Source organism: Phalangium opilio, unplaced genomic scaffold, assembly GCF_054372755.1.
Source record: "Phalangium opilio isolate 3A_F unplaced genomic scaffold, DU_Popi_V2 ptg000390l_1, whole genome shotgun sequence".
Taxonomy (NCBI): Eukaryota; Metazoa; Arthropoda; class Arachnida; order Opiliones; family Phalangiidae; genus Phalangium; species Phalangium opilio.
In genome coordinates, this window is record NW_028324234.1 from 7,602,186 (window position 1) to 7,627,323 (window position 25,138).

Sequence of the window (25,138 nt, forward strand, 5' to 3'; positions counted from 1 at the left end):
CGGAAGGCCACAGGTTCGAAGCCGCGAAGTTTTTTTTTTTGTTTGGAACATGCAAAGACCTTTATAATTATCCGAACATTTGTGTCAAGGTCACATTATTTACATCCCCGTATCTCTGGTAGAACCAGAGTTACGAGCCTCCAGAATTTAGTCTAATATATTTCCTATGGAGGGGTTTGTTTGTTTACGATTAGCTTAATTACTCGACTACTGTTTGTCGTAGCCCTAATTCTTAGTATGGCTAGATGGGGGACAAATTGGTCTATAACATACTCAAAGGACATCCCCGTATCTCCAGTAGAAACAGAGTTACGAGCCTGCAAAATTTTTTTCAAAAATCAAAAGTAACCTTCTAACAATAAGTGAGACAAAAAATAAGTTGACGACGATATTGAGGTAGCCTCAAGTTTAAAGTATCCTTGTATGGGGAGCAAAGAGTACTATAACATATCCAAAGGAGATCCCAGTATCTCTTGTAGAACAAGAGTTATGAGCCTCCAAAGTTTAGTGCAAAAATCATAAGTAACATAATAAAATAAGTGAGACGGTACCAAAGTTGACGAACATTTTGCTTAATATCGCGGCCCCTCTTTGTCGTAGCTCAATGTTTTTAGTATGGTTAGATGGGGGACAATTTGGACTATAACATATCCTAGGGACATCCCCGTTTCTCTAGTAGACACAGAGGTATGGGCCTGCAAAGTATAGTCTAATGCATTTCCTATAGACGGCATGTTTGTTTACGTTTAGCTTAATTACTCGGCCCCTGTTTGTCGTAGCTCAATGTTTTTAGTATGGTTAGATGGGGGACAAATTGGACTATAACGTACTCAAAGGACATCCCCGTATCTCCAGTAGAAACAGAGTTACGAGCCTGCAAAGTATAGTCTAAAGCATTTTCTATGGAGGGGTTTGTTTGTTCATGTATTGCTTAATTACTTGACCCTGTTCCTTCGATTAAAAATAATAACATATCTTTAGTGTAGCGGTTATCGCATCCGCCTCACTCCCGGAAGGCCACAGGTTCGAAACCGCGAAGTTTTTTTTTTTTGCTTGGAACATGCAAAGAACTTTATAATTATCCGAACATTTGTGTCAAGGTCACATTATTTACATCCCCATATCTCTGGTAGAACCAGAGTTACGAGCCTCCAGAATTTAGTCTAATGTATTTCCTATGGAGGGGTTTGTTTGTTTACGACTAGCTTAATTACTCGACTGCTGTTTGTCGTAGCCCTAATTCTTAGTATGGCTAGATGGGGGACAAATTGGTCTATAACATACTCAAAGGACATCCCCGAATCTCCAGTAAAAACAGAGTTACGAGCCTGCAAAGTATAGTCTAATGCATTTTCTATGGAGGGGTTTGTTTGTTCACGTATTGCTTAATTACTTGACCCTGTTCCTTCGATTAAAAATAATAACATATCTTTAGTGTAGCGGTTATCGCATCCGCCTCACTCCCGGAAGGCCACAGGTTCGAAGCCGCGAAGTTTTTTTTTTTGTTTGGAACATGCAAAGACCTTTATAATTATCCGAACATTTGTGTCAAGGTCACATTATTTACATCCCCGTATCTCTGGTAGAACCAGAGTTACGAGCCTCCAGAATTTAGTCTAATATATTTCCTATGGAGGGGTTTGTTTGTTTACGATTAGCTTAATTACTCGACTACTGTTTGTCGTAGCCCTAATTCTTAGTATGGCTAGATGGGGGACAAATTGGTCTATAACATACTCAAAGGACATCCCCGTATCTCCAGTAGAAACAGAGTTACGAGCCTGCAAAATTTTTTTTCAAAAATCAAAAGTAACCTTCTAACAATAAGTGAGACAAAAAATAAGTTGACGACGATATTGAGGTAGCCTCAAGTTTAAAGTATCCTTGTATGGGGAGCAAAGAGTACTATAACATATCCAAAGGAGATCCCAGTATCTCTTGTAGAACAAGAGTTATGAGCCTCCAAAGTTTAGTGCAAAAATCATAAGTAACATAATAAAATAAGTGAGACGGTACCAAAGTTGACGAACATTTTGCTTAATATCGCGGCCCCTGTTTGTCGTAGCTTAATGTTTTTAGTATGGTTAGATGGGGGACAAATTGGACTATAACATACTCAAAGGACATCCCCGTATCTCCAGTAGAAACAGAGTTATGGGCCTGCAAAGTATAGTCTAATGCATTTCCTATGGACGGGTTGTTTGTTTACGTTTAGCTTAATTACTCGGCCCCTGTTTGTCGTAGCTCAATGTTTTTAGTATGGTTAGATGGGGGACAAATTGGACTTTAACATATCCTAAGGACATCCCCGTATCTCTAGTAGACACAGAGTTATGGGCCTGCAAAGTATAGTCTAATGCATTTCCTATGGACGGGTTGTTTGTTTACGTTTAGCTTAATTACTCGGCCCCTGTTTGTCGTAGCTCAATGTTTTTAGTATGGTTAGATGGGGGACAAATTGGACTATAACGTACTCAAAGGACATTTCCGTATCTCCAGTAGAAACAGAGTTACGAGCCTGCAAAGTATAGTCTAAAGCATTTTCTATGGAGGGGTTTGTTTGTTCATGTATTGCTTAATTACTTGACCCTGTTCCTTCGATTAAAAATAATAACATATCTTTAGTGTAGCGGTTATCGCATCCGCCTCACTCCCGGAAGGCCACAGGTTCGAAACCGCGAAGTTTTTTTTTTTTGCTTGGAACATGCAAAGACCTTTATAATTATCCGAACATTTGTGTCAAGGTCACATTATTTACATCCCCATATCTCTGGTAGAACCAGAGTTACGAGCCTCCAGAATTTAGTCTAATGTATTTCCTATGGAGGGGTTTGTTTGTTTACGACTAGCTTAATTACTCGACTGCTGTTTGTCGTAGCCCTAATTCTTAGTATGGCTAGATGGGGGACAAATTGGTCTATAACATACTCAAAGGACATCCCCGTATCTCCAGTAAAAACAGAGTTACGAGCCTGCAAAGTATAGTCTAATGCATTTTCTATGGAGGGGTTTGTTTGTTCACGTATTGCTTAATTACTTGACCCTGTTCCTTCGATTAAAAATAATAACATATCTTTAGTGTAGCGGTTATCGCATCCGCCTCACTCCCGGAAGGCCACAGGTTCGAAGCCGCGAAGTTTTTTTTTTTGTTTGGAACATGCAAAGACCTTTATAATTATCCGAACATTTGTGTCAAGGTCACATTATTTACATCCCCGTATCTCTGGTAGAACCAGAGTTACGAGCCTCCAGAATTTAGTCTAATATATTTCCTATGGAGGGGTTTGTTTGTTTACGATTAGCTTAATTACTCGACTACTGTTTGTCGTAGCCCTAATTCTTAGTATGGCTAGATGGGGGACAAATTGGTCTATAACATACTCAAAGGACATCCCCGTATCTCCAGTAGAAACAGAGTTACGAGCCTGCAAAATTTTTTTTCAAAAATCAACAGTAACCTTCTAACAATAAGTGAGACAAAAAATAAGTTGACGACGATATTGAGGTAGCCTCAAGTTTAAAGTATCCTTGTATGGGGAGCAAAGAGTACTATAACATATCCAAAGGAGATCCCAGTATCTCTTGTAGAACAAGAGTTATGAGCCTCCAAAGTTTAGTGCAAAAATCATAAGTAACATAATAAAATAAGTGAGACGGTACCAAAGTTGACGAACATTTTGCTTAATATCGCGGCCCCTCTTTGTCGTAGCTCAATGTTTTTAGTATGGTTAGATGGGGGACAATTTGGACTATAACATATCCGAGGGACATCCCCGTTTCTCTAGTAGACACAGAGGTATGGGCCTGCAAAGTATAGTCTAATGCATTTCCTATGGACGGCATGTTTGTTTACGTTTAGCTTAATTACTCGGCCCCTGTTTGTCGTAGCTCAATGTTTTTAGTATGGTTAGATGGGGGACAAATTGGACTATAACGTACTACAAGGACATCCCCGTATCTCCAGTAGAAACAGAGTTACGAGCCTGCAAAGTATAGTCTAAAGCATTTTCTATGGAGGGGTTTGTTTGTTCATGTATTGCTTAATTACTTGACCCTGTTCCTTCGATTAAAAATAATAACATATCTTTAGTGTAGCGGTTATCGCATCCGCCTCACTCCCGGAAGGCCACAGGTTCGAAACCTCGAAGTTTTTTTTTTTGCTTGGAACATGCAAAGACCTTTATAATTATCCGAACATTTGTGTCAAGGTCACATTATTTACATCCCCATATCTCTGGTAGAACCAGAGTTACGAGCCTCCAGAATTTAGTCTAATGTATTTCCTATGGAGGGGTTTGTTTGTTTACGACTAGCTTAATTACTCGACTGCTGTTTGTCGTAGCCCTAATTCTTAGTATGGCTAGATGGGGGACAAATTGGTCTATAACATACTCAAAGGACATCCCCGTATCTCCAGTAAAAACAGAGTTACGAGCCTGCAAAGTATAGTCTAATGCATTTTCTATGGAGGGGTTTGTTTGTTCACGTATTGCTTAATTACTTGACCCTGTTCCTTCGATTAAAAATAATAAAATATCTTTAGTGTAGCGGTTATCGCATCCGCCTCACTCCCGGAAGGCCACAGGTTCGAAGCCGCGAAGTTTTTTTTTTTTTGTTTGGAACATGCAAAGACCTTTATAATTATCCGAACATTTGTGTCAAGGTCACATTATTTACATCCCCGTATCTCTGGTAGAACCAGAGTTACGAGCCTCCAGAATTTAGTCTAATATATTTCCTATGGAGGGGTTTGTTTGTTTACGATTAGCTTAATTACTCGACTACTGTTTGTCGTAGCCCTAATTCTTAGTATGGCTAGATGGGGGACAAATTGGTCTATAACATACTCAAAGGACATCCCCGTATCTCCAGTAGAAACAGAGTTACGAGCCTGCAAAATTTTTTTTCAAAAATCAAAAGTAACCTTCTAACAATAAGTGAGACAAAAAATAAGTTGACGACGATATTGAGGTAGCCTCAAGTTTAAAGTATCCTTGTATGGGGAGCAAAGAGTACTATAACATATCCAAAGGAGATCCCAGTATCTCTTGTAGAACAAGAGTTATGAGCCTCCAAATTTTAGTGCAAAAATCATAAGTAACATAATAAAATAAGTGAGACGGTACCAAAGTTGACGAACATTTTGCTTAATATCGCGGCCCCTGTTTGTCGTAGCTTAATGTTTTTAGTATGGTTAGATGGGGGACAAATTGGACTATAACATACTCAAAGGACATCCTTGTATCTCCAGTAGAAACAGAGTTACGAGCCTGCAAAGTATAGTCTAATGCATTTTCTATGGAGGGGTTTTTTTGTTCACGTATTGCTTAATTACTTGACCCTGTTCTTTCGATTAAAAATAATAACATATCTTTAGTGTAGCGGTTATCGCATCCGTCTCACTCCCGGAAGGCCACAGGTTCGAAACCGCGAAGTTTTTTTTTTTTTGCTTGGAACATGCAAAGACCTTTATAATTATCCGAACATTTGTGTCAAGGTCACATTATTTACATCCCCGTATTTCTGGTAGAACCAGAGTTACGAGCCTCCAGAATTTAGTCTAATGTATTTCCTATGGAGGGGTTTGTTTGTTTACGATTAGCTTAATTACTCGACTACTGTTTGTCGTAGCCCTATTTCTTAGTATGGCTAGATGGGGGACAAATTGGTCTATAACATACTCAAAGGACATCCCCGTATCTCCAGTAGAAACAGAGTTACGAGCCTGCAAAGTATAGTCTAATGCATTTCCTATGGAGGGGTTGTTTGTTTACGTTTAGCTTAATTACTCGGCCCCTGTTTGTCGTAGCCCAAAGTTTTTAGTATGGTTAGATGGGGGACAAATTGGACTATGACATATCCTAAGGACATCCCCGTATCTCTAGTAGACACAGAGTAATGGGCCTGCAAAGTATAGTCTAATGCATTTCCTATGGAGGGGTTGTTTGTTTACGTTTAGCTTAATTACTCGGCCCCTGTTTGTCGTAGCCCAAAGTTTTTAAAATGATTAGATGAAGGACAAATTGGACTATAACATATCCTAAGGACATCCCGGTATCTCTAGTAGACACAGAGTTATGGGCCTGCAAAGTATAGTCTAATGCATTTTCTATGGAGGGGTTTGTTTGTTCACGTATTGCTTAATTACTTGACCCTGTTCTTTCGATTAAAAATAATAACATATCTTTAGTGTTGCGGTTATCGCATCCGCCTCACTCCCTGAAGGCCACAGGTTCAAAACCGCGAAGTTTTTTTTTGCTTGGAACATGCAAAGACCTTTATAATTATCCGAACATTTGTGTCAAGGTCACATTATTTACATCCCCGTATCTCTGGTAGAACCAGAGTTACGAGCCTCCAGAATTTAGTCTAATGTATTTCCTATGGAGGGGTTTGTTTGTTTACGATTAGCTTAATTACTCGACTACTGTTTGTCGTAGCCCTAATTCTTAGTATGGCTAGATGGGGGACAAATTGGCCTATAACATACTCAAAGGACATCCCCGTATCTCCAGTAGAAACAGAGTTACGAGCCTGCAAAATTTTTTTTCAAAAATCAAAAGTAACCTTCTAACAATAAGTGAGACAAAAAATAAGTTGACGACGATATTGAGGTAGCCTCAAGTTTAAAGTATCCTTGTATGGGGAGCAAAGAGTACTATAACATATCCAAAGGAGATCCCAGTATCTCTTGTAGAACAAGAGTTATGAGCCTCCAAAGTTTAGTGCAAAAATCATAAGTAACATAATAAAAATAAGTGAGACGATACCAAAGTTGACGAACATTTTGCTTAATATCTCGGCCCCTGTTTGTCGTAGCTCAATGTTTTTAGTATGGTTAGATGGGGGACAATTTGGACTATAACATATCCTAAGGACATCCCCGTATCTCTAGTAGACACAGAGTTATGGGCCTGCAAAGTATAGTCTAATGCATTTCCTATGGACGGGTTGTTTGTTTACGTTTAGCTTAATTACTCGGCCCCTGTTTGTTGTAGCTCAATGTTTTTAGTATGGTTAGATGGGGGAAAAATTGGACTATAACATACTCAAAGGACATCCCCGTATCTACTGTAGAAACAGAGGTACGAGCCTGCAAAGTATAGTCTAATGCATTTTCTATGGAGGGGTTTGTTTGTTCACGTATTGCTTAATTACTTGACCCTGTTCTTTCGATTAAAAATAATAACATATCTTTAGTGTTGCGGTTATCGCATCCGCCTCACTCCCGGAAGGCCACAGGTTCGAAACCGCGAAGTTTTTTTTTTATAATTGTTGTAGTTTTCTATTTGATTATCTTAATAAAAGTTTGTGCATAATAAAAGATTTATTTGTCACGATAAAAAGTACGCGTTGTTACATGGTAGCTGATCTTAAGAGAAGTGCTTCCTTGAAATATATCTACCGATAAGGAAGACTCGGTTTCACTCTTGTTTTATCTTATGCCAATAGATAAAATATTTTTTTAACTAACATAGTTTTTTACATTATACAACAAGCTTTTTTTTTTTTTTATACGGTCTATGCAGGTGAGAACCACGCCGGGGTTTTCAATGGTCGTCCATACGATGAAGTGGGTGTCTTGACAATTGTTTGTGGGAAAGGTGGTACGGTTGGTGGTCGAGATTTTATTAGAGCAGTTTGTTGTGGGATCATCCTTGGCCCGGTTTCATCACGTGTTGACGTCTCTTGCAGGGATTGTCTTGATGGGATCACGATGTGTGATTCTAAAGGGTGGTTAGCATCTAATTCATGGATATCAGGAAGATTAGGTAGGATAGATGATCGCTGGGAGTGATCTGTCAATGCACTGGAAGATCTCGGAGACGTCGTCTCTGTCACAGCGACAGGTTTGTACGCATAATGAGCCACTTTAGGGGTTTTGTTGAAAGCTTCTTCAAGGAGGTTTGCACATGAGTTGTTTTGAAATCTTTGTGCGTTAATCCTTCTCGGAATTTCTGGCTTATTTTGATTGTCGGGTTTTCGTTGAGTTTGAGGGCGAAGGTGAATTCTTGATCGCCGGAAAATTTGATTTTGTTCCGTTTCTATGATGTAGGAATCTGGGGAGGTAGCTTTTTGGAGTATTATTGCTGGTTTCTAAGAACGTGTTCCCACGAAGTACCAGACTTTCTCCCCTATCTCGAGTGGACGTAGATTTCTATGCGGTTTTGTGTCATCATGTCTTTGCATGGTGAACTGTCTGGGTTGTAGTCCAGATATGATTTCTTGTGTCGGAAAATTCGGGTTGAGTGATGCGTCATTCATTGTGATGGGACTACGAAGTTTTCTCCCCATTAGCATTTCTGCAGGTGTGAGAAGATTTTCCAATGGAGTCGTCCGGTATTCTAGCAAGATTTGATTGAGGTTTTTGCCTTCAGGATGCGATTTAGCTAGGTAGCTCTTTAGCGTTTGGACCATGCGCTCTGCTAATCCATTACTTTGCGGGTGATAAGGACTCGATGTGATTTGTTCCACGCCCCATTTTTCGAGAAATTTCGTAAACATGTATGAGGAGTAGGGTGGTCCATTGTCCGACTGAAAACGTCTTGGAATGCCATGGCGGGCAAAATTTGGTGTTAGGAACTTGATGACAGCTTCAGCATTCGTAGTTGTCAATTCTTGGGCTTCTACATATTTCGAAAAGTGGTCAATCAGAAGAATATAGTTTTTAGAGCGGAATTTGAACAGATCAGACGAGACCGTGTGCCATGGATGTGGTGGAATTGTCAAGGGATGTAAAGGCATCGCAGTGTTTGCGCGTTCTCTTTCCTTGCAAACGGGGCAATTTGCTATAAATCTGGTAATGTCGGCAGTCATTGTCGGCCAGTATACATTCATTTTGGCTTTTGCGAGACAAGCTGTAACACCTTGATGTATGGCGTGTATCTGCTTCATAGTGTCTCCTTGTAATATTGCCGGAACCAACAGACGATCGCCTCTGTATAGGAGTCCGTTCTGTGAGTGTATTTCCTCCTGTAGTGCCCAGAATGCCCTTACGCCAGGAAGACGGATTGACTTGTGATGCAAGGGCCAGCCATTTTCCACGTAGCTTTGAATCTGTTGCAGGTCAGGATCTTGATTTGTTGCGTGTTGGAACTTGCGGAGTCGGTCATCGGAAAGAGTGGTCAGAGTATATATTGTTGCAGCGGGACCTTCCAAAAAGTCCGTTGTCATTGTGCAGTTGGGTTGTGGTACTCTCGAGAGGGCGTCAGCGATGAAAAGCTTGGTACCAGGAACATAAATTAATGTCGGGTCATACCGCGCCAACCGCAATGTTAGGCGCTGGAGCCTCGGAGAGAGAAGATGGAACGGCTTCCGGATAATGGCAAGCAGCGGCTTGTGGTCTGTCTGCACTGTTAGTGGGGCGGCTGCCACATAATAATGAAAGTGTTCGCATGCATATAATATGGCGAGCAGCTCCTTTTCAATTTGAGCGTAGCGCGTTTGTGCGGATGTAAAGGTCATCGACGCGTATTCAATAGGTTTGCCTTGCTGCAGAAGTACGGCACCAATTCCATGTTGACTAGCGTCGACGGATACAGTGTTATGTAGTTTGGGATTGTAAAATGTTAACACTGGCGCTTAAGTGATGGCTTGTTTCAAGTCGTCATAAGCGTCTTGGTGGGTTTCGTCCCATCGAAATACTGTGTCTTGCTTGAGAAGAGGCCGTAGGGGAGCAGTTCGTTCGGAATATCCAGAAATATCATTTGCCATGAAGTTAACCATGCCCAGAAATCTTAGTAGTGCCGGTTTGTCCGCTGGTGGTGGTAGTTCTCTGATCGCTCCAACCTTCTCCGGATCAGTTTCGACGCCCTTGGGAGATATGATATGACCGAGATATTTGATGCGGGTAACGGCTAGTTGGATCTTTTTGGAATTAAACATCAGTCCTTTTCTTTGCGCCCGTTCCAATACTGTATATAGGATTTTGTTGTGTTCTGCTTCGTTTGAACCGTGTATAAGGAAGTCGTCTGTGGCAATTCGTGTTCGAGGTATATCGCCAAATATAGAATTCATTATCCTTTGGCAGTATTCAGAAGCAGTGGATATCCCGTAGGGTAGACGCGTGAATCGGAAATTTCCAAATGGCGTTGCAAAGGTGCACATTCGAGAGCTCTCTGGTGTAAGTTCGATTTGCCAAAAGGCCGATTTGGCATCCAATGCGGTGAAAACTTGGGCGTCAGATAACTCAGAGAAGATTTGATGGGATGTTGGCATGGGATAGTGTTCTCTTAATAGTGCCTTGTTCAAATTGCGCGGATCCAAACAAATGCGGATGCCATTGCCTGGTTTGGGAACCACTACCATTGGATGAAGCCATTCTGTGTGTTCGGTGACAGGAACTATGACCTGAGCAGCGACCATGCGTTGTATTTCGGCTTGAACCCGTGGAATCAGTTGGATCGGGATTTTGCGGGCTGGTGTTCTTGTTGGGATCGCATCCGGGCGAAGTTTCATGTGATGTTGTCCCGGGAGTTTTCCTACCGTGTCAAAAACATCAGGGAATCTCTTCATTATTTCTTGTGGCGTGCTAGTCGCAACATCAGGTGGCACTGTGCAAGAATGTAGGGACGCGGTTGCTTGCGGTAGAGTCCTAATATCAACGGCAGGTTGGAGTGCCATGAATGGGGGAATTGCGCTATGTTCATTGTGTGGTAATCTTGTGATTAGGCCGAGTTTTCGAGATGCACTCGCTCCAATGATGGGAGTTTGATCCTTTGGCGTTATATAGAAGTCGAGCGGTATGGAGGCGAGGTTTGAGGAGCAGATGAGTTGAGTCATACCCAGAACTTCGACAGCAATCCCAGAATATGCTTTGATTATGTGTCTTGGGGTTAACATGGCGGGCCGTGGATGTAGCCGAGAGTACAGTACTTCCGGAATAACGTTGACTTGGGAGCCCGTATCGATTTTAAAGGTAGTCGGTGTATTCGCCACCATGAGTTGTGCCCGCCAGAGATGGTCATCTTCCAGATTTGCAAATGTTGCGTGTAGTGTCAGAGAAGATAAGTACAAGAATTCGTCATTTTGGATTGTGTGGTTGTCGTCATACATTATTTCGTCTACACGTCGGATGTTGTGTCCGTGTTCTTCGTCAGTGGTACGGGAAATTGGTAGATAAGCATTAAGTTCATTGATGGCACGGCAAACCGTTGACCAGTGGTTCGGTCCTCCGCAAGCCCGACATGTGGATCCCATTGCGGGACATTGTTGTGATAGGTGTCGCAGACCGCATCGTGTGCAGGTTGGGTCTGAAGATGCAGAATTCTGGCTTGGTCGACGTCGTGGCGGCACAGCGGATCGAAATTGCGAGGTTGGGCGGAAGTTGTTCCTGTCTGGAGCGATTTGGTGGTAATTGTTGTTGCGAGTCCTTGGCCGACCCCGTTGTGCATGATATTGGCTTGTAGATTGGCGGTCGCGCCAGTGTTGGACGTTAGTGAGGCTATTCACTTCATGTACCATAGAATATTCCTGCTCTGGCTGTCCGTATGAGGAGGTGAGTATGGATTTTGTTGGATTGATTACTTGGGCCTGCTGCATGGACGTTTCCTCAGCTTGGGCTCTGGCTATAGCTTGGCCCAGCGAGAGTGGTTCTAGTTTTAGTAGTTGTTTTCGAACCTCGGCATTGGTCGTTCCTATCGCAATCTGGGTGGCTACCAGCGAGTCCGTCAGGTTGGGTTTGTCCAGATTACATTGGGCTGCGAGAGTTTTGATTTTCGTCAGGTAGACATCGAATGGTTCGCCTGACTCTTGTTTCGTTGTAAAGAACTTGTACCGAGAATAGGTTACGTTTTTATATGGTTTATAATAGGCGTCGAAGGCATCATAGACGTTTTGTAGCGTACGATTGCCGATGGTGGATGTAAACGAGAGTGTTTTGTAAATCCGTAGTCCCTCCGTACCGATGACGTGTAGAAATACATTAAGTTGCAGTTCATGCTCTTCCTTGTTAAGTTTTGAGGCAATGGCGTAAATTTTGAAGCGTTCCTTGTAAGCCTCCCAGGCTTCCGCTGGACTGTTCCCAGGTGTAAAAGGTTCGGGACTTTTGAAGGAGGCCATCATATTTGTAACGATACGCGAGTGGGTGGTTGGGCCTGAATTATAAAAATTACCCCACTTCTGACACCATGTTGTAGTTTTCTATTTGATTATTTTAATAAACGTTTGTGCATAATAAAAGATTTATTTGTCACGATAAAAAGTAAGCGTTGTTACATGGTAGCTGATCTTAAGAGAAGTGCTTCCTTGAAATATATCTACCGATAAGGAAGACTCGGTTTCACTCTTGTTTTATCTTATGCCAATAGATAAAATAGTTTTTTAACTAACATAGTTTTTTACATTATACAACAATAATTATCCGAACATTTGTGTCAAGGTCACATTATTTACATCCCGTATCTCTGGTAGAACCAGAGTTACGAGCCTCCAGAATTTAGTCTAATGTATTTCCTATGGAGGGGTTTGTTTGTTTACGATTAGCTTAATTACTCGACTACTGTTTGTCGTAGCCCTAATTCTTAGTATGGCTAGATGAGGGACAAATTGGTCTATAACATACTCAAAGGACATCCCCGTATCTCCAGTAGAAACAGAGTTACGAGCCTGCAAAGTTTATTTTCAAAAATCAAAAGTAACCTTCTAACAATAAGTGAGACAAAAAATAAGTTGACGACGATATTGAGGTAGCCTCAAGAAAAAAGTATCCTTGTATGGGGAGCAAAGAGTGCTATAACATATCCAATGGAGATCCCAGTATCTCTTGTAGAACAAGAGTTATGAGCCTCCAAAGTTTAGTGCAAAAATCATAAGTAACATAATAAAATAAGTGAGACGATACCAAAGTTGACGAACATTTTGCTTAATATCGCGGCCCCTGTTTGTCGTAGCTCAATGTTTTTAGTATGGTTAGATGGGGGACAATTTGGACTTTAACATATCCTAAGGACATCCCCGTATCTCTAGTAGACACAGAGTTATGGGCCTGCAAAGTATAGTCTAATGCATTTCCTATGAACGGGTTGTTTGTTTACGTTTAGCTTAATTACTCGGCCCCTGTTTGTCGTAGCTCAATGTTTTTAGTATGGTTAGATGGGGGACAAATTGGACTAAACCATACTCAAAGGACATCCCCGTATCTCCAGTAGAAACAGAGTTACGAGCCTGCAAAGTATAGTCTAATGCATTTCCTATGGAGGGGTTGTTTGTTTACGTTTAACTTAAGTACTCGGCCCCTGTTTGTCGTAGCCCAAAGTTTTTAGTATGTTTAGATGGGGGACAATTTGGACTATAACATATCCTAAGGACATCCTCGTATCTCCAGTAGAAACAGAGTTACGAGCCTGCAAATTATAGTCTAACTCATTTCCTATGGAGGGGGTTTGTTTCTTTACGTTTTGCTTAAGTACTCGGCCCCTGTTTGTCGTAGCCCAAAGTTTTTAGTATGGTTAGATGAAGGACAAATTGGACTATAACATATCCTAAGGACATCCCGGTATCTCTAGTAGACACAGAGTTATGGGCCTGCAAAGTATAGTCTAATGCATTTTCTATGGAGGGGTTTGGTTGTTCACGTATTGCTTAATTACTTGACCCTGTTCTTTCGATTAAAAATAATAACATATCTTTAGTGTAGCGGTTATCGCATCCGACTCACTCTCGGAGGCCCACAGGTTCGAAACCGCGAAGTTTTTTTTTTTTTTTGCTTGGAACATGCAAAGACCTTTATAATTATCCGAACATTTGTGTCAAGGTCACATTATTTACATCCCCGTATCTCTGGTAGAACCAGAGTTACGAGCCTCCAGAATTTAGTCTAATGTATTTCCTATGGAGGGGTTTGTTTGTTTACGATTAGCTTAATTACTCGACTACTGTTTGTCGTAGCCCTAATTCTTAGTATGGCTAGATGGGGGACAAATTGGTCTATAACATACTCAAAGGACATCTCCGTATCTCCAGTAGAAACAGAGTTACGAGCCTGCAAAGTATAGTCTAATGCATTTTCTATGGAGGGAATTGTTTGTTCACGTATTGCTTAACTTCGGTGATCGGACGTGAACCGGTGTATTCAGCGTGATATGGCCGTTACCGAGAGTGCTAGTTAATAATTCGAATTTAAATTAAGTGAGACAAAACAACCTTCATCTTTTTCAAACAATAACAAAAAGAAAATATGTTTGCTTTTTTCATATCTATTGGAATTTAAAAGAGGAAAAAAAGTGAAAAAGCTAACGGCACGAAGTGTTCCTAAGTGGTCGCCCTCCCAAGTACTGACTGCGCTCGACGCTGCTTAACTTCGGTTATCGGACGAGAACCGGTGTATTTAGCGTGATATGGCCGTTGCCGAGAGTGCAAGTTAATAATTTGAATTTAATTAACCTTCATCTTTATAAAACATTAACAAAAAGAAGATATGTTTGCTTTTTTCATATCTGGTGGAATTTGAAAGAGGAAACAAAAGTGAAAAAGCCAACGGCACGCAGTATTCCCAAGTACTGTATGCGCTCGACGCTGCTTAACTTCGGTTATCGGACGTGAACAGGTGTTTTCAGCGTGATATGACCGTTGCCGAGAGTGCTAGATAATAATTCGAATTTAAATTAAGTGAGACAAATTAACCTTCATATTTTTCAAACAATAACAAAAAGAAAATATTTTTGCTTTTTTCATATCTATTAAAATTTAAAAGAGGAAAAAAAAGTGAAAAAGCCAACGGCACGCAGTGTTCCTAAGTGGTCTCCCTCCCAAGTAATGACTGCGCTCGACGTTGCTTAACTTCGGTTATCGGACGAGAATCGGTGTATTCAGAGTGATATGGCCGTTGCCGAGAGTGCTAGTTAATAATTTGAATTTAATTAACTTTCATCTTTATAAAACAATAACTAAAAGAAGATTTGTTTGCTTTTTTCATATCTGGTGGAATTTGAAAGAGGAAACTAAAGTGAAAAAAGCAAACGGCACGCAGCATTCCCAAGTACTGACTGCGCTCGACGCTGCTAACGTCGGCGATCGGACGAGAACCGGTGTTTTCAGCGTGATATGGCCGTTGCCGAGAGTGCTAGTTAATAATTCGAATTTAAATTAAGTGAGACAAATTAACCTTCATCATTTTAAAACAATAACAAAAAGAAAACGTGTTTGCTTTTTTCATATCTATTAAAATTTAAAAGAGGCAAAAAAAGTGAAAAAGCCTACGGCACGCAGTGTTCCTAAGTGGTCTCCCTCCCAAGTAATGACTGCGCTAGACGCTGCTTAACTTCGGTTATCGGACGAGAATCGGTGTATTCAGCGTGACATGGCCGTTGCCGAGAGTGCTAGTTAATAATTTGAATTTATTTAACTTTCATCTTTATAAAACAATAACTAAAAGAAGATTTGTTTGCTTTTTTCATATCTGGTGGAATTTGAAAGAGGAAACTAAAGTGAAAAAAGCAAACGGCACGCAGTATTCCCAAGTACTGACTGCGCTCGACGCTGCTAACGTCGGCTATCGGACGAGAACCGGTGTTCTCAGCGTGATATGGCCGTTGCCGAGAGTGCTAGATAATAATTCGAATTTAAATTAAGTGAGACAAATTAACCTTCATCTTTTTCAAACAATAACAAAAAGAAAATATGTTTGCTTTTTTCATATCTATTGGAATTTAAAAGAGAAAAAAAAAGTGAAAAAGCTAACGGCACGCAGTGTTCCTAAGTGGTCGCCCTCCCAAGTACTGACTGCGCTCGACGCTGCTTAACTTCGGTTATCGGACGAGAATCGGTGTATTCAGCGTGACATGGCCGTTGCCGAGAGTGCTAGTTAATAATTTTAATTTATTTAACTTTCATCTTTATAAAACAATAACTAAAAGAAGATTTGTTTGCTTTTTTCATATCTGGTGGAATTTGAAAGAGGAAACTAAAGTGAAAAAAGCAAACGGCACGCAGTATTCCCAAGTACTGACTGCGCTCGACGCTGCTAACGTCGGCGATCGGACGAGAACCGGTGTTCTCAGCGTGATATGGCCGTTGCCGAGAGTGCTAGATAATAATTCGAATTTAAATTAAGTGAGACAAATTAACCTTCATCTTTTTCAAACAATAACAAAAAGAAAATATGTTTGCTTTTTTCATATCTATTGGAATTTAAAAGAGAAAAAAAAAGTGAAAAAGCTAACGGCACGCAGTGTTCCTAAGTGGTCGCCCTCCCAAGTACTGACTGCGCTCAACGCTGCTTAACTTCGGTTATCGGACGAGAACCGGGGTATTCAGCGTGATATGGCCGTTGCCGAGAGTGCTAGTTAATAATTTGAATTTAATTAACGTTCATCTTTATAAAACAATAACAAAAAGAAGATATGTTTGCTTTTTTCATATCTGGTGGAATTTAAAAGAGGAAACAAAAGTGAAAAAACAAACGGCACGCAGTATTCCCAAGTACTGTATGCGCTCGACGCTGCTTAACTTCGGTGATCCGACGGGAACCGGTGTTTTCAGCGTGATATGGCCGTTGCCGAGAGTGCTAGTTAATAATTCGAATTTAAATTAAGTGAGACAAATTAACCTTCATCATTTTAAAACAATAACAAAAAGAAAACCTGTTTGCTTTTTACATATCTATTAAAATTTAAAAGAGGAAAAAAAAGTGAAAAAGCCAACGGCACGCAGTGTTCCTAAGTGGTCTCCCTCCCAAGTAATGACTGCGCTCGACGCTGCTTAACTTCGGTTATCGGACGAGAATCGGTGTATTCAGCGTGACATGGCCGTTGCCGAGAGTGCTAGTTAATAATTTGAATTTATTTAACTTTCATCTTTATAAAACAATAACTAAAAGAAGATTTGTTTGCTTTTTTCATATCTGGTGGAATTTGAAAGAGGAAACTAAAGTGAAAAAAGCAAACGGCACGCAGTATTCCCAAGTACTGACTGCGCTCGACGCTGCTAACGTCGGCGATCGGACGAGAACCGGTGTTCTCAGCGTGATATGGCCGTTGCCGAGAGTGCTAGATAATAATTCGAATTTAAATTAAGTGAGACAAATTAACCTTCATCTTTTTCAAACAATAACAAAAAGAAAATATGTTTGCTTTTTTCATATCTATTGGAATTTAAAAGAGGAAAAAAAAGTGAAAAAGCTAACGGCACGCAGTGTTCCTAACAGAGCTGTGCTAATTAGCTGACAACTAATTGAATTAAAATTAGCAATTAGGGAAATATTTATGAGCTAATTAATTAGCAAATTAGCAATTAGGGAAATATTTATGAACTAATTAATTAGCCAATTAGCAATTAGACATAGAAACTAATTCAATTCAATTAGAATTTAGACATTTATTTATCAAACTAATTAATTAGAATTACTATTTTCTAATTAAGGTAAAAAAGAAACCATAAGTAAACATAAAAGTTTAAAAGTGCCCATGGATTTAGTACTTTGGTAATGCAAAGTTTAATGTTTTAATGCCATTGAAAAACGGGTACGGAAGGCATGAATTATTCTCGAAAAATGAGACAAGCCTCGAGCCTTCCTTCATGTTAAAATTTGTCTCATTTCTCCATTTTCTTGCCACAGTTCCTATAATGGACTCCTGAGTAGTAAATACATGCGCACTGCTATTAATTCGAGTAGGTAAAACAATCGAAATTTCGAAATGGGACAGTTGCGAACTACGAAATTTTCTACTAGTACTAGTATTCTCTCATATTTGAGGAGCTGAAAAATTTAGAGTAGCACTAAGGTTTCCTCATTGATATAATAAGGCTTTTTAATATTCAAATAGATGAATCAAGAGCTAATTCCTCGATTTTTTACAACAAATTGGCCTAAAAGATTAATTGAAAATCCAATTGGCTAATTAGTTAATCCTAAATCTAATTGGCTAATTAGTTAATCCTAAATCTAATTGGCTAATTTAATCTATTTAAATTTTAATTAGATAATTGCCTTTCCGATTCATACTAATTAATTAGAATTACTTCTCAATTAGCACTAAGGTATTAAAATTCAATTACCATTTTCAATTAGTAAATGTTGCTAATTAATTAGAAATTAAATTAGCTAACTAATTAATTAGCACAGCTCTGGTTCCTAAGTGGTCGCCCTCCCAAGTACTGACTGCGCTCGACGCTGCTTAACTTCGGTTATCTGACGAGAACCGGTGTATTCAGCGTGATATGGCCGTTGCCGAGAGTGCTAGTTAATAATTTGAATTTAATTAACTTTCATCTTTATAAAACAATAACAAAAAGAAGATATGTTTGCTTTTTTCATATCTGGTGGAAGTTGAAAGAGGAAACATAAGTGAAAAAGCCAACGGCACGCAGTATTCCCAAGTACTGTATGCGCTTGACGCTGCTTAACTTCGGTGATCGGACGTGAACCGGTGTTTTCAGCGTGATATGGCCGTTGCCGAGAGTGCTAGTTAGTAATTCGAAGTTAAATTAAGTGAGACAAATTAACCTTCATCATTTTAAAACAATAACAAAAAGAAAACATGTTTGCTTTTTTCATATCTATTAAAATTTACAAGAGGAAAAAAAAGTGAAAAAGCCAACGGCACGCAGTGTTCCTAAGTGGTCTCCCTCCCAAGTAGTGACTGCGCTCGACGCTGCTTAACTTCGGTTATCGGACGAGAACCGGTGTATTCAGCGTTATATGGCCGTTGCCGAGAGTGCTAGTTAATAATTTGAATTTAATTAACTTTCATCTTTATAAAACAATAACAAAAAAGAAGATATGTTTGCTTTTTTCATATCTGGTGGAATTTGAAAGAGGAAACAAAAGTGAAAAAGCCAACGGCACGCAGTATTCCCAAGTACTGTATGCGCTCGACGCTGCTTAACTTCGGTGATCGGACGTGAACCGGTGTTTTCAGCGTGATATGGCCGTTGCCGAGAGTGCTAGTTAATAATTCGAATTTAAATTAAGTGAGACAAATTAACCTTCATCATTTTAAAACAATAACAAAAAGAAAATATGTTTGCTTTTTTCATATCTATTGGAATTTAAAAGAGGAAAAAAAAGTGAAAAAGCTTACGGCACGCAGTGTTCCTAAGTGGTCGCCCTCCCAAGCACTGACTGCGCTCGACGCTGCTTAACTTCGGTTATCAGACGAGCAACGGTGTACTCAGCGTGATATGGCCGTTGCCGAGAGTGCTAGTTAATAATTTGAATTTAATTAACGTTCATCTTTATAAAACAATAACAAAAATAAGATATGTTTGCTTTTTTCATATCTGGTGGAATTTAAATGAAGAAACAAAAGTGAAAAAACAAACGGCACGCAGTATTTCCAAGTACTGTATGCGCTCGACGCAGCTTATTTTCGGTGATCGGACGTGAACCGGTGTTTTCAGCGTGATATGGCCGTTGCCGAGAGTGCTAGTTTATAATTCGAATTTAAATTAAGTGAGACAAATTAACCTTCATCATTTTAAAACAATAACAAAAAGAAAACATGTTTGCTTTTTTCTTATCTATTAAAATTTAAAAGAGGAAAAAAAGTGAAAAAGCCAACGGCACGCAGTGTTCCTAAGTGGTCTCCCTCCCAAGTAGTGACTGCGCTCGACGCTGCTTAACTTCGGTTATCGGACGAGAACCGGTGTATTCAGCGTTATATGGCCGTTGCCGAGAGTGCTAGTTAATAATTTGAATTTAATTAACTTTCATCACTATAAAACAATAACAAAAAAGAAGATATGTTTGCTTTTTTCATATCTGGTGGAATTTGAAAGAGGAAACAAAAGTGAAAAAGCCAACGGCACGCAGTATTCCCAAGTACTGTATGCGCTCGACGCTGCTTAACTTCGGTGATCGGACGTGAACCGGTGTTTTCAGCGTGATATGGCCGTTGCCGAGAGTGCTAGTTAATAATTCGAATTTAAATTAAGTGAGACAAATTAACCTTCATCATTTTAAAACAATAACAAAAAGAAAACGTGTTTGCTTTTTTCATATCTATTAAAATTTAAAAGAGGAAAAAAAGTGAAAAAGCCAACGGCACGCAGTGTTCCTAAGTGGTCGCCCTCCCAAGTACTGACTGCGCTCGACGCTGCTTAACTTCGGTTATCTGACGAGAACCGGTGTATTCAGCGTGATATGGCCGTTGCCGAGAGTGCTAGTTAATAATTTGAATTTAATTAACTTTCATCTTTATAAAACAATAACAAAAAGAAGATATGTTTGCTTTTTTCATATCTGGTAGAATTTGAAAGAGGAAACAAAAGTGAAAAAGCCAACGGCACGCAGTATTCCCAAGTACTGTATGCGCTCGACGCTGCTTAACTTCGGTGTCGGACGTGAAACGGTGTTTTCAGCGTGATATGGCCGTTGCCGAGAGTGCTAGTTAATAATTCGAATTTAAATTAAGTGAGACAAATTAACCTTCATCATTTTAAAACAATAACAAAAAGAAAACATGTTTGCTTTTTTCATATCTATTAAAATTTACAAGAGGAAAAAAAAGTGAAAAAGCCAACGGCACGCAGTGTTCCTAAGTGGTCTCCCTCCCAAGTAGTGACTGCGCTCGACGCTGCTTAACTTCGGTTATCGGACGAGAACCGGTGTATTCAGCGTTATATGGCCGTTGCCGAGAGTGCTAGTTAAAAATTTGAATTTAATTATTATTATTATTATTATTATTAATTTATTGATGTCTATGTTACTCATAAATTTTCATACAAAAATGGTACATCTACCCTTTGCCACATGAGTGTAAGCTCGTGCGTGGCAGGGTTATGTATATAGTTATATTTAAATTAATGTAATTATTATAATTGTTATACTTGAATAATTTGGGGAACTTCGTACATCTTTTGATTAACCAGAAAGTAATTAATTGCTAATAAAATAGTACTTTCGTTAGACATTATTGAGAATAGAGGTTAGCGTGGAGTATTTGACTTCTATGAGCCATGCTATAATTTTTTTACGGTATATTTCTAGACTGCAGCACTTCTTTATATCATTATCTAATATGTTAAATAATTTCGGACCTAAATAAGAGGCATGTTTTTGACCTATGGTTTTACTAGTTTTGGGAATTAATAAATTACCCTTTGTCATAAATCTAGTGGTATAACTATTTGTATATTCCATATAATTTTTGCTCTTGTATGTATACAACAGTATTTCTTTTCCATATAAATGTTTGACAGAGAATACTTTAAACTCCTTATGAAGTAGTCGACTCGGGTAACGATAATCTCTCCTCAAGCATATACGTATAATTTTTCGTTGTAGAACTTCCAAAGGTTCTAAAATACTCTCGTATGTCCCTCCCCAGCCTATTATACCATATGATATGACGGACTGTATTAGGGCGTAATATATCCTCTTTAGCCATGGAAGTTCCAGAAAATTACGGACATTGTAGAATTTATACAAGCACGATCGTATTTTCTTTGTTACGTGACCTACATGATCTCTCCATCTTAGGTTACTGTCAATTATTATTCCTAGATATTTAATTTGGTTAACTTTTTCTATAATGAGACATTTTGCGGTGCAATTGTTGCAATCGTTACTGGCGTGGATTTTAATTTCATCTGGTAAGTTTTCTATCGTTCTTGAAGAGAAACAGATGTATTTAGTTTTGTTAGTATTTAGAGTTAGCAAGTTTTGGTTCAATTTCGTGTGGATTAAGTTCAAGTCCTTTTGTGCTTTCTCTATTACTTCCAGCCAAGTATTACCTTCAAATAATAAAGTGGTATCATCGGCAAAAGATATCAATTTGCCATGAATTTTTGTGTTACATAAGTCGTTTATATAAATTAGGAATAGCACCGGGCCAATGATTGTTCCCTGTGGTATTCCGAACCTCACAACGTGAGTATTACTTATCGTATTATTTATTTTCACAACTGTTTCTCTTCCGCTCAAGTAACTTTTAAACCAGTCTAGTGGTACCCCACGTACGCCAGCTTTCTCAAGTTTTTGAATGAGTATAGGATGGGAGACCGTATCGAAAGCTTTCCTTAAATCGAGGAATATACCGATAGATTTTTTGTTTTGGTCTATGGTCTTGTATAATGTCTCCGTTACTTTTAGAATCGCGTCACTAGTGTTTAGACCTTTTCTAAAGCCATATTGGTTTGTAGAAAAATAATTGCATTTCTCTAAGAATTCTGTTAGTTGGTTCTTGATAATTTTTTCGTATATTTTTGAAATATTGCTAAGGAGAGATATCGGTCGGTAATTACCTAAGTCGGTCTTATCGCCTGATTTAAAGATCGGTACAACTATTGCTCTCTTGAGAATATTAGGAAAAACCCCATTTGTTAAGGATGTGTTTATAATATGCGATAGCGGAATTGCTATGAATTGTTTAAGTTTTTTTAAAGTTTTTATATCTATATCATCGTGACCTTTTGAATTAGAGTTTTTAAGGGTATCAATAACTTTTGTAATATCAACTGGAGTAATCGGCAAGAAAAATAACGATTTAGAGTTAGTGTCGCTGGAATCTAGAGTTATTGGCGTGTCTATAGTTTTCGACATTATGTCTTTGGCTAAATTTTCTCCAAGCGAGGAGAAATATTCATTAAAGGAGTCGGCTACTTCTAGAGGTTGATTATCACTTCTATAAATGTGGTTTTTATAGTTAATTTTATCAATTTGATTGGGTTGTTTATACTTATTTGTTGACTCATTTATAATTTTCCACATTTCTTTAGGATCTTGTTTACATTTGTCAATTTTATTTTTATAATAATCGTTTTTTACTAGTCTTATTATTTTCGTTAATTTATTTCGGTATTTTAGGTAATAATTTTTTAAATCAGTGTTAAACGGTTCTATTTTAGTTCTTTTTGCCAATGAGTCTCTTTTCCTAATTGAAATAATTAAAGAATAGGTTATCCAAGGTTTTAGTTTTTGTTGTTTATGCGAATAACTAATATATCTTTTATTTAAATTTAAATTGATGTGTTGTTGCAATGTTTTTACAAATAATTTCGACGCTTCATTTGGGTCTTTTTCTGAGAGGACATTGACCCATGTTTCTTTTTGTATATCATCGATAAGTTTGTTATAGTCAATTTCGTTTATTACTTTCTGTTTATTATGACTCTTAGTTTCGCGTGCACCAGATATATTAATTAAAACTGCGTAGTGACCAGTAATTTTAACTTCATGTATGACCGAAATTACTTCATTGTTCTTGTTCTGTTTTACAAATATATGGTCAATACATGATTTGGATGTAGGCGTCTCTCTAATTGGACTATTAATACACGAGAAAAAACCTTTCTCGTATAGGGTAGTTAGATAATCGGAGACAGTTTGCTCTTCTGGGGTCAGTAAATCTATATTTAAGTCTCCTGTCCAGATCACGTTTCCTACGCTTATATCTCGTGATAATTTTGTATATAGGTCATCAATAAATTCCGTGACATTGTTACTTGGTGAACGGTAGCAACCAATTACTTTATAAATTATATTATTAGGCAATTTAACATCAACACATTTAACAGTTGCCCCGGAAATTTCTAGATTGTTTATGACGTAAGTTAAATCATTTTTTATATAGATAACTACCCCATCATTCCTATTTTGAAATACATTTGAAAAAACATGGCTATAACCTTTTATTGAAAATTCCGAATTTTCCCTGATTTGAAACGTCTCGGTTAGTACAATAACATCTAATTAACTTTCATCTTTATAAAACAATAACAAAAAAGAAGATATGTTTGCTTTTTTCATATCTGGTGGAATTTGAAAGAGGAAACAAAAGTGAAAAAGCCAACGGCACGCAGTATTCCCAAGTACTGTATGCGCTCGACGCTGCTTAACTTCGGTGATCGGACGTGAACCGGTGTTTTCAGCGTTATATGGCCGTTGCCGAGAAAGCTAGTTAATAATTCGAATTTAAATTAAGTGAGACAAATTAACCTTCATCATTTTAAAACAAGAACAAAAAGAAAACGTGTTTGCTTTTTTCATATCTATTAAAATTTAAAAGAGGAAAAAAAGTGAAAAAGCCAACGGCACGCAGTGTTCCTAAGTGGTCTCCCTCCCAAGTAATGACTGCGCTCGACGCTGCTTAACTTCGGTATTCTGACGAGAATCGGTGTATACAGCGTGATATGGCCGTTGCCGAGAGTGCTAGTTAATAATTTGAATTTAATTAACTTTCATCTTTATAAAACAACTACAAAAAGAAGATATGTTTGCTCTTTTCATATCTGGTGGAATTTGAAAGAGGAAACAAAAGTGAAGAAGCAAACGGCACGCAGTATTCCCAAGTACTGACTGCGCTCGACGCTGCTAACGTCGGTTATCTGACGAGAACCGGTGTATTCAGCGTGATATGGCCGTTGCCGAGAGTGCTAGATAATAATTCGAATTTAAATTAAGTGAGACAAATTAACCTTCATCTTTTTCAAACAATAACAAAAAGAAAATATGTTTGCTTTTTTCATATCTATTGGAATTTAAAAGAGGAAAAAAAAGTGAAAAAGCTTACGGCACGCAGTGTTCCTAAGTGGTCGCCCTCCCAAGTAGTGACTGCGCTCGACGCTGCTTAACTTCGGTTATCGGACGAGAAACGGTGTATTCAGCGTGATATGGCCGTTGCCGAGAGTGCTAGTTAAAAATTTGAATTTAATTAACTTTCATCTTTATAAAACAATAACAAAAATAAGATATGTTTGCTTTTTTCATATCTGGTGGAATTTAAATGAAGAAACAAAAGTGAAAAAACAAACGGCACGCAGTATTTCCAAGTACTGTATGCGCTCGACGCAGCTTATTTTCGGTGATCGGACGTGAACCGGTGTTTTCAGCGTGATATGGCCGTTGCCGAGAGTGCTAGTTAATAATTCGAATTTAAATTAAGTGAGACAAATTAACCTTCATCATTTTAAAACAATAACAAAAAGAAAACATGTTTGCTTTTTTCTTATCTATTAAAATTTAAAAGAGGAAAAAAAGTGAAAAAGCCAACGGCACGCAGTGTTCCTAAGTGGTCTCCCTCCCAAGTAGTGACTGCGCTCGACGCTGCTTAACTTCGGTTATCGGACGAGAACCGGTGTATTCAGCGTTATATGGCCGTTGCCGAGAGTGCTAGTTAATAATTTGAATTTAATTAACTTTCATCACTATAAAACAATAACAAAAAAGAAGATATGTTTGCTTTTTTCATATCTGGTGGAA

General features: G+C 38.7%; 1 protein-coding gene and 17 pseudogenes across 1 annotated transcript; all 18 read right to left on the reverse strand.

The window, feature by feature from the left end:
• Positions 1-9,582: 9,582 nt before the first annotated feature.
• On the reverse strand, positions 9,583-12,063 carry LOC149596821 (uncharacterized). Its single transcript, XM_089861437.1, has one exon. It carries the CDS (start codon positions 12,061-12,063, stop codon positions 9,583-9,585), a length of 2,481 nt encoding a protein of 826 aa, XP_089717563.1.
• A 2,166-nt stretch (positions 12,064-14,229) lies between these two features.
• On the reverse strand, positions 14,230-14,348 carry LOC149596822 (5S ribosomal RNA; annotated as a pseudogene).
• Positions 14,349-14,710: 362 nt separating this feature from the next.
• On the reverse strand, positions 14,711-14,829 carry LOC149596823 (5S ribosomal RNA; annotated as a pseudogene).
• Positions 14,830-15,191: 362 nt separating this feature from the next.
• Positions 15,192-15,310, reverse strand: LOC149596824 (5S ribosomal RNA; annotated as a pseudogene).
• Positions 15,311-15,672: 362 nt separating this feature from the next.
• On the reverse strand, positions 15,673-15,791 carry LOC149596825 (5S ribosomal RNA; annotated as a pseudogene).
• A 362-nt stretch (positions 15,792-16,153) lies between these two features.
• LOC149596826 (5S ribosomal RNA) lies at positions 16,154-16,272 on the reverse strand (annotated as a pseudogene).
• Positions 16,273-16,634: 362 nt separating this feature from the next.
• On the reverse strand, positions 16,635-16,753 carry LOC149596827 (5S ribosomal RNA; annotated as a pseudogene).
• Positions 16,754-18,290: 1,537 nt separating this feature from the next.
• LOC149596828 (5S ribosomal RNA) lies at positions 18,291-18,393 on the reverse strand (annotated as a pseudogene).
• A 137-nt stretch (positions 18,394-18,530) lies between these two features.
• LOC149596829 (5S ribosomal RNA) lies at positions 18,531-18,649 on the reverse strand (annotated as a pseudogene).
• Positions 18,650-18,772: 123 nt separating this feature from the next.
• On the reverse strand, positions 18,773-18,875 carry LOC149596830 (5S ribosomal RNA; annotated as a pseudogene).
• Positions 18,876-19,492: 617 nt separating this feature from the next.
• LOC149596831 (5S ribosomal RNA) lies at positions 19,493-19,611 on the reverse strand (annotated as a pseudogene).
• Positions 19,612-19,734: 123 nt separating this feature from the next.
• Positions 19,735-19,837, reverse strand: LOC149596832 (5S ribosomal RNA; annotated as a pseudogene).
• Positions 19,838-19,973: 136 nt separating this feature from the next.
• On the reverse strand, positions 19,974-20,092 carry LOC149596833 (5S ribosomal RNA; annotated as a pseudogene).
• A 361-nt stretch (positions 20,093-20,453) lies between these two features.
• Positions 20,454-20,572, reverse strand: LOC149596834 (5S ribosomal RNA; annotated as a pseudogene).
• A 3,151-nt stretch (positions 20,573-23,723) lies between these two features.
• LOC149596835 (5S ribosomal RNA) lies at positions 23,724-23,826 on the reverse strand (annotated as a pseudogene).
• A 136-nt stretch (positions 23,827-23,962) lies between these two features.
• Positions 23,963-24,081, reverse strand: LOC149596836 (5S ribosomal RNA; annotated as a pseudogene).
• A 361-nt stretch (positions 24,082-24,442) lies between these two features.
• On the reverse strand, positions 24,443-24,561 carry LOC149596837 (5S ribosomal RNA; annotated as a pseudogene).
• Positions 24,562-24,922: 361 nt separating this feature from the next.
• On the reverse strand, positions 24,923-25,041 carry LOC149596838 (5S ribosomal RNA; annotated as a pseudogene).
• Between the last annotated feature and the right edge of the window lie 97 nt (positions 25,042-25,138).

Bases quoted from the DNA above. Each gene is read 5' to 3' on its own strand.
- LOC149596821 (XM_089861437.1), bottom strand. From the start codon at position 12,063: ATGATGGCCTCCTTCAAAAGTCCCGAACCTTTTACACCTGGGAACAGT.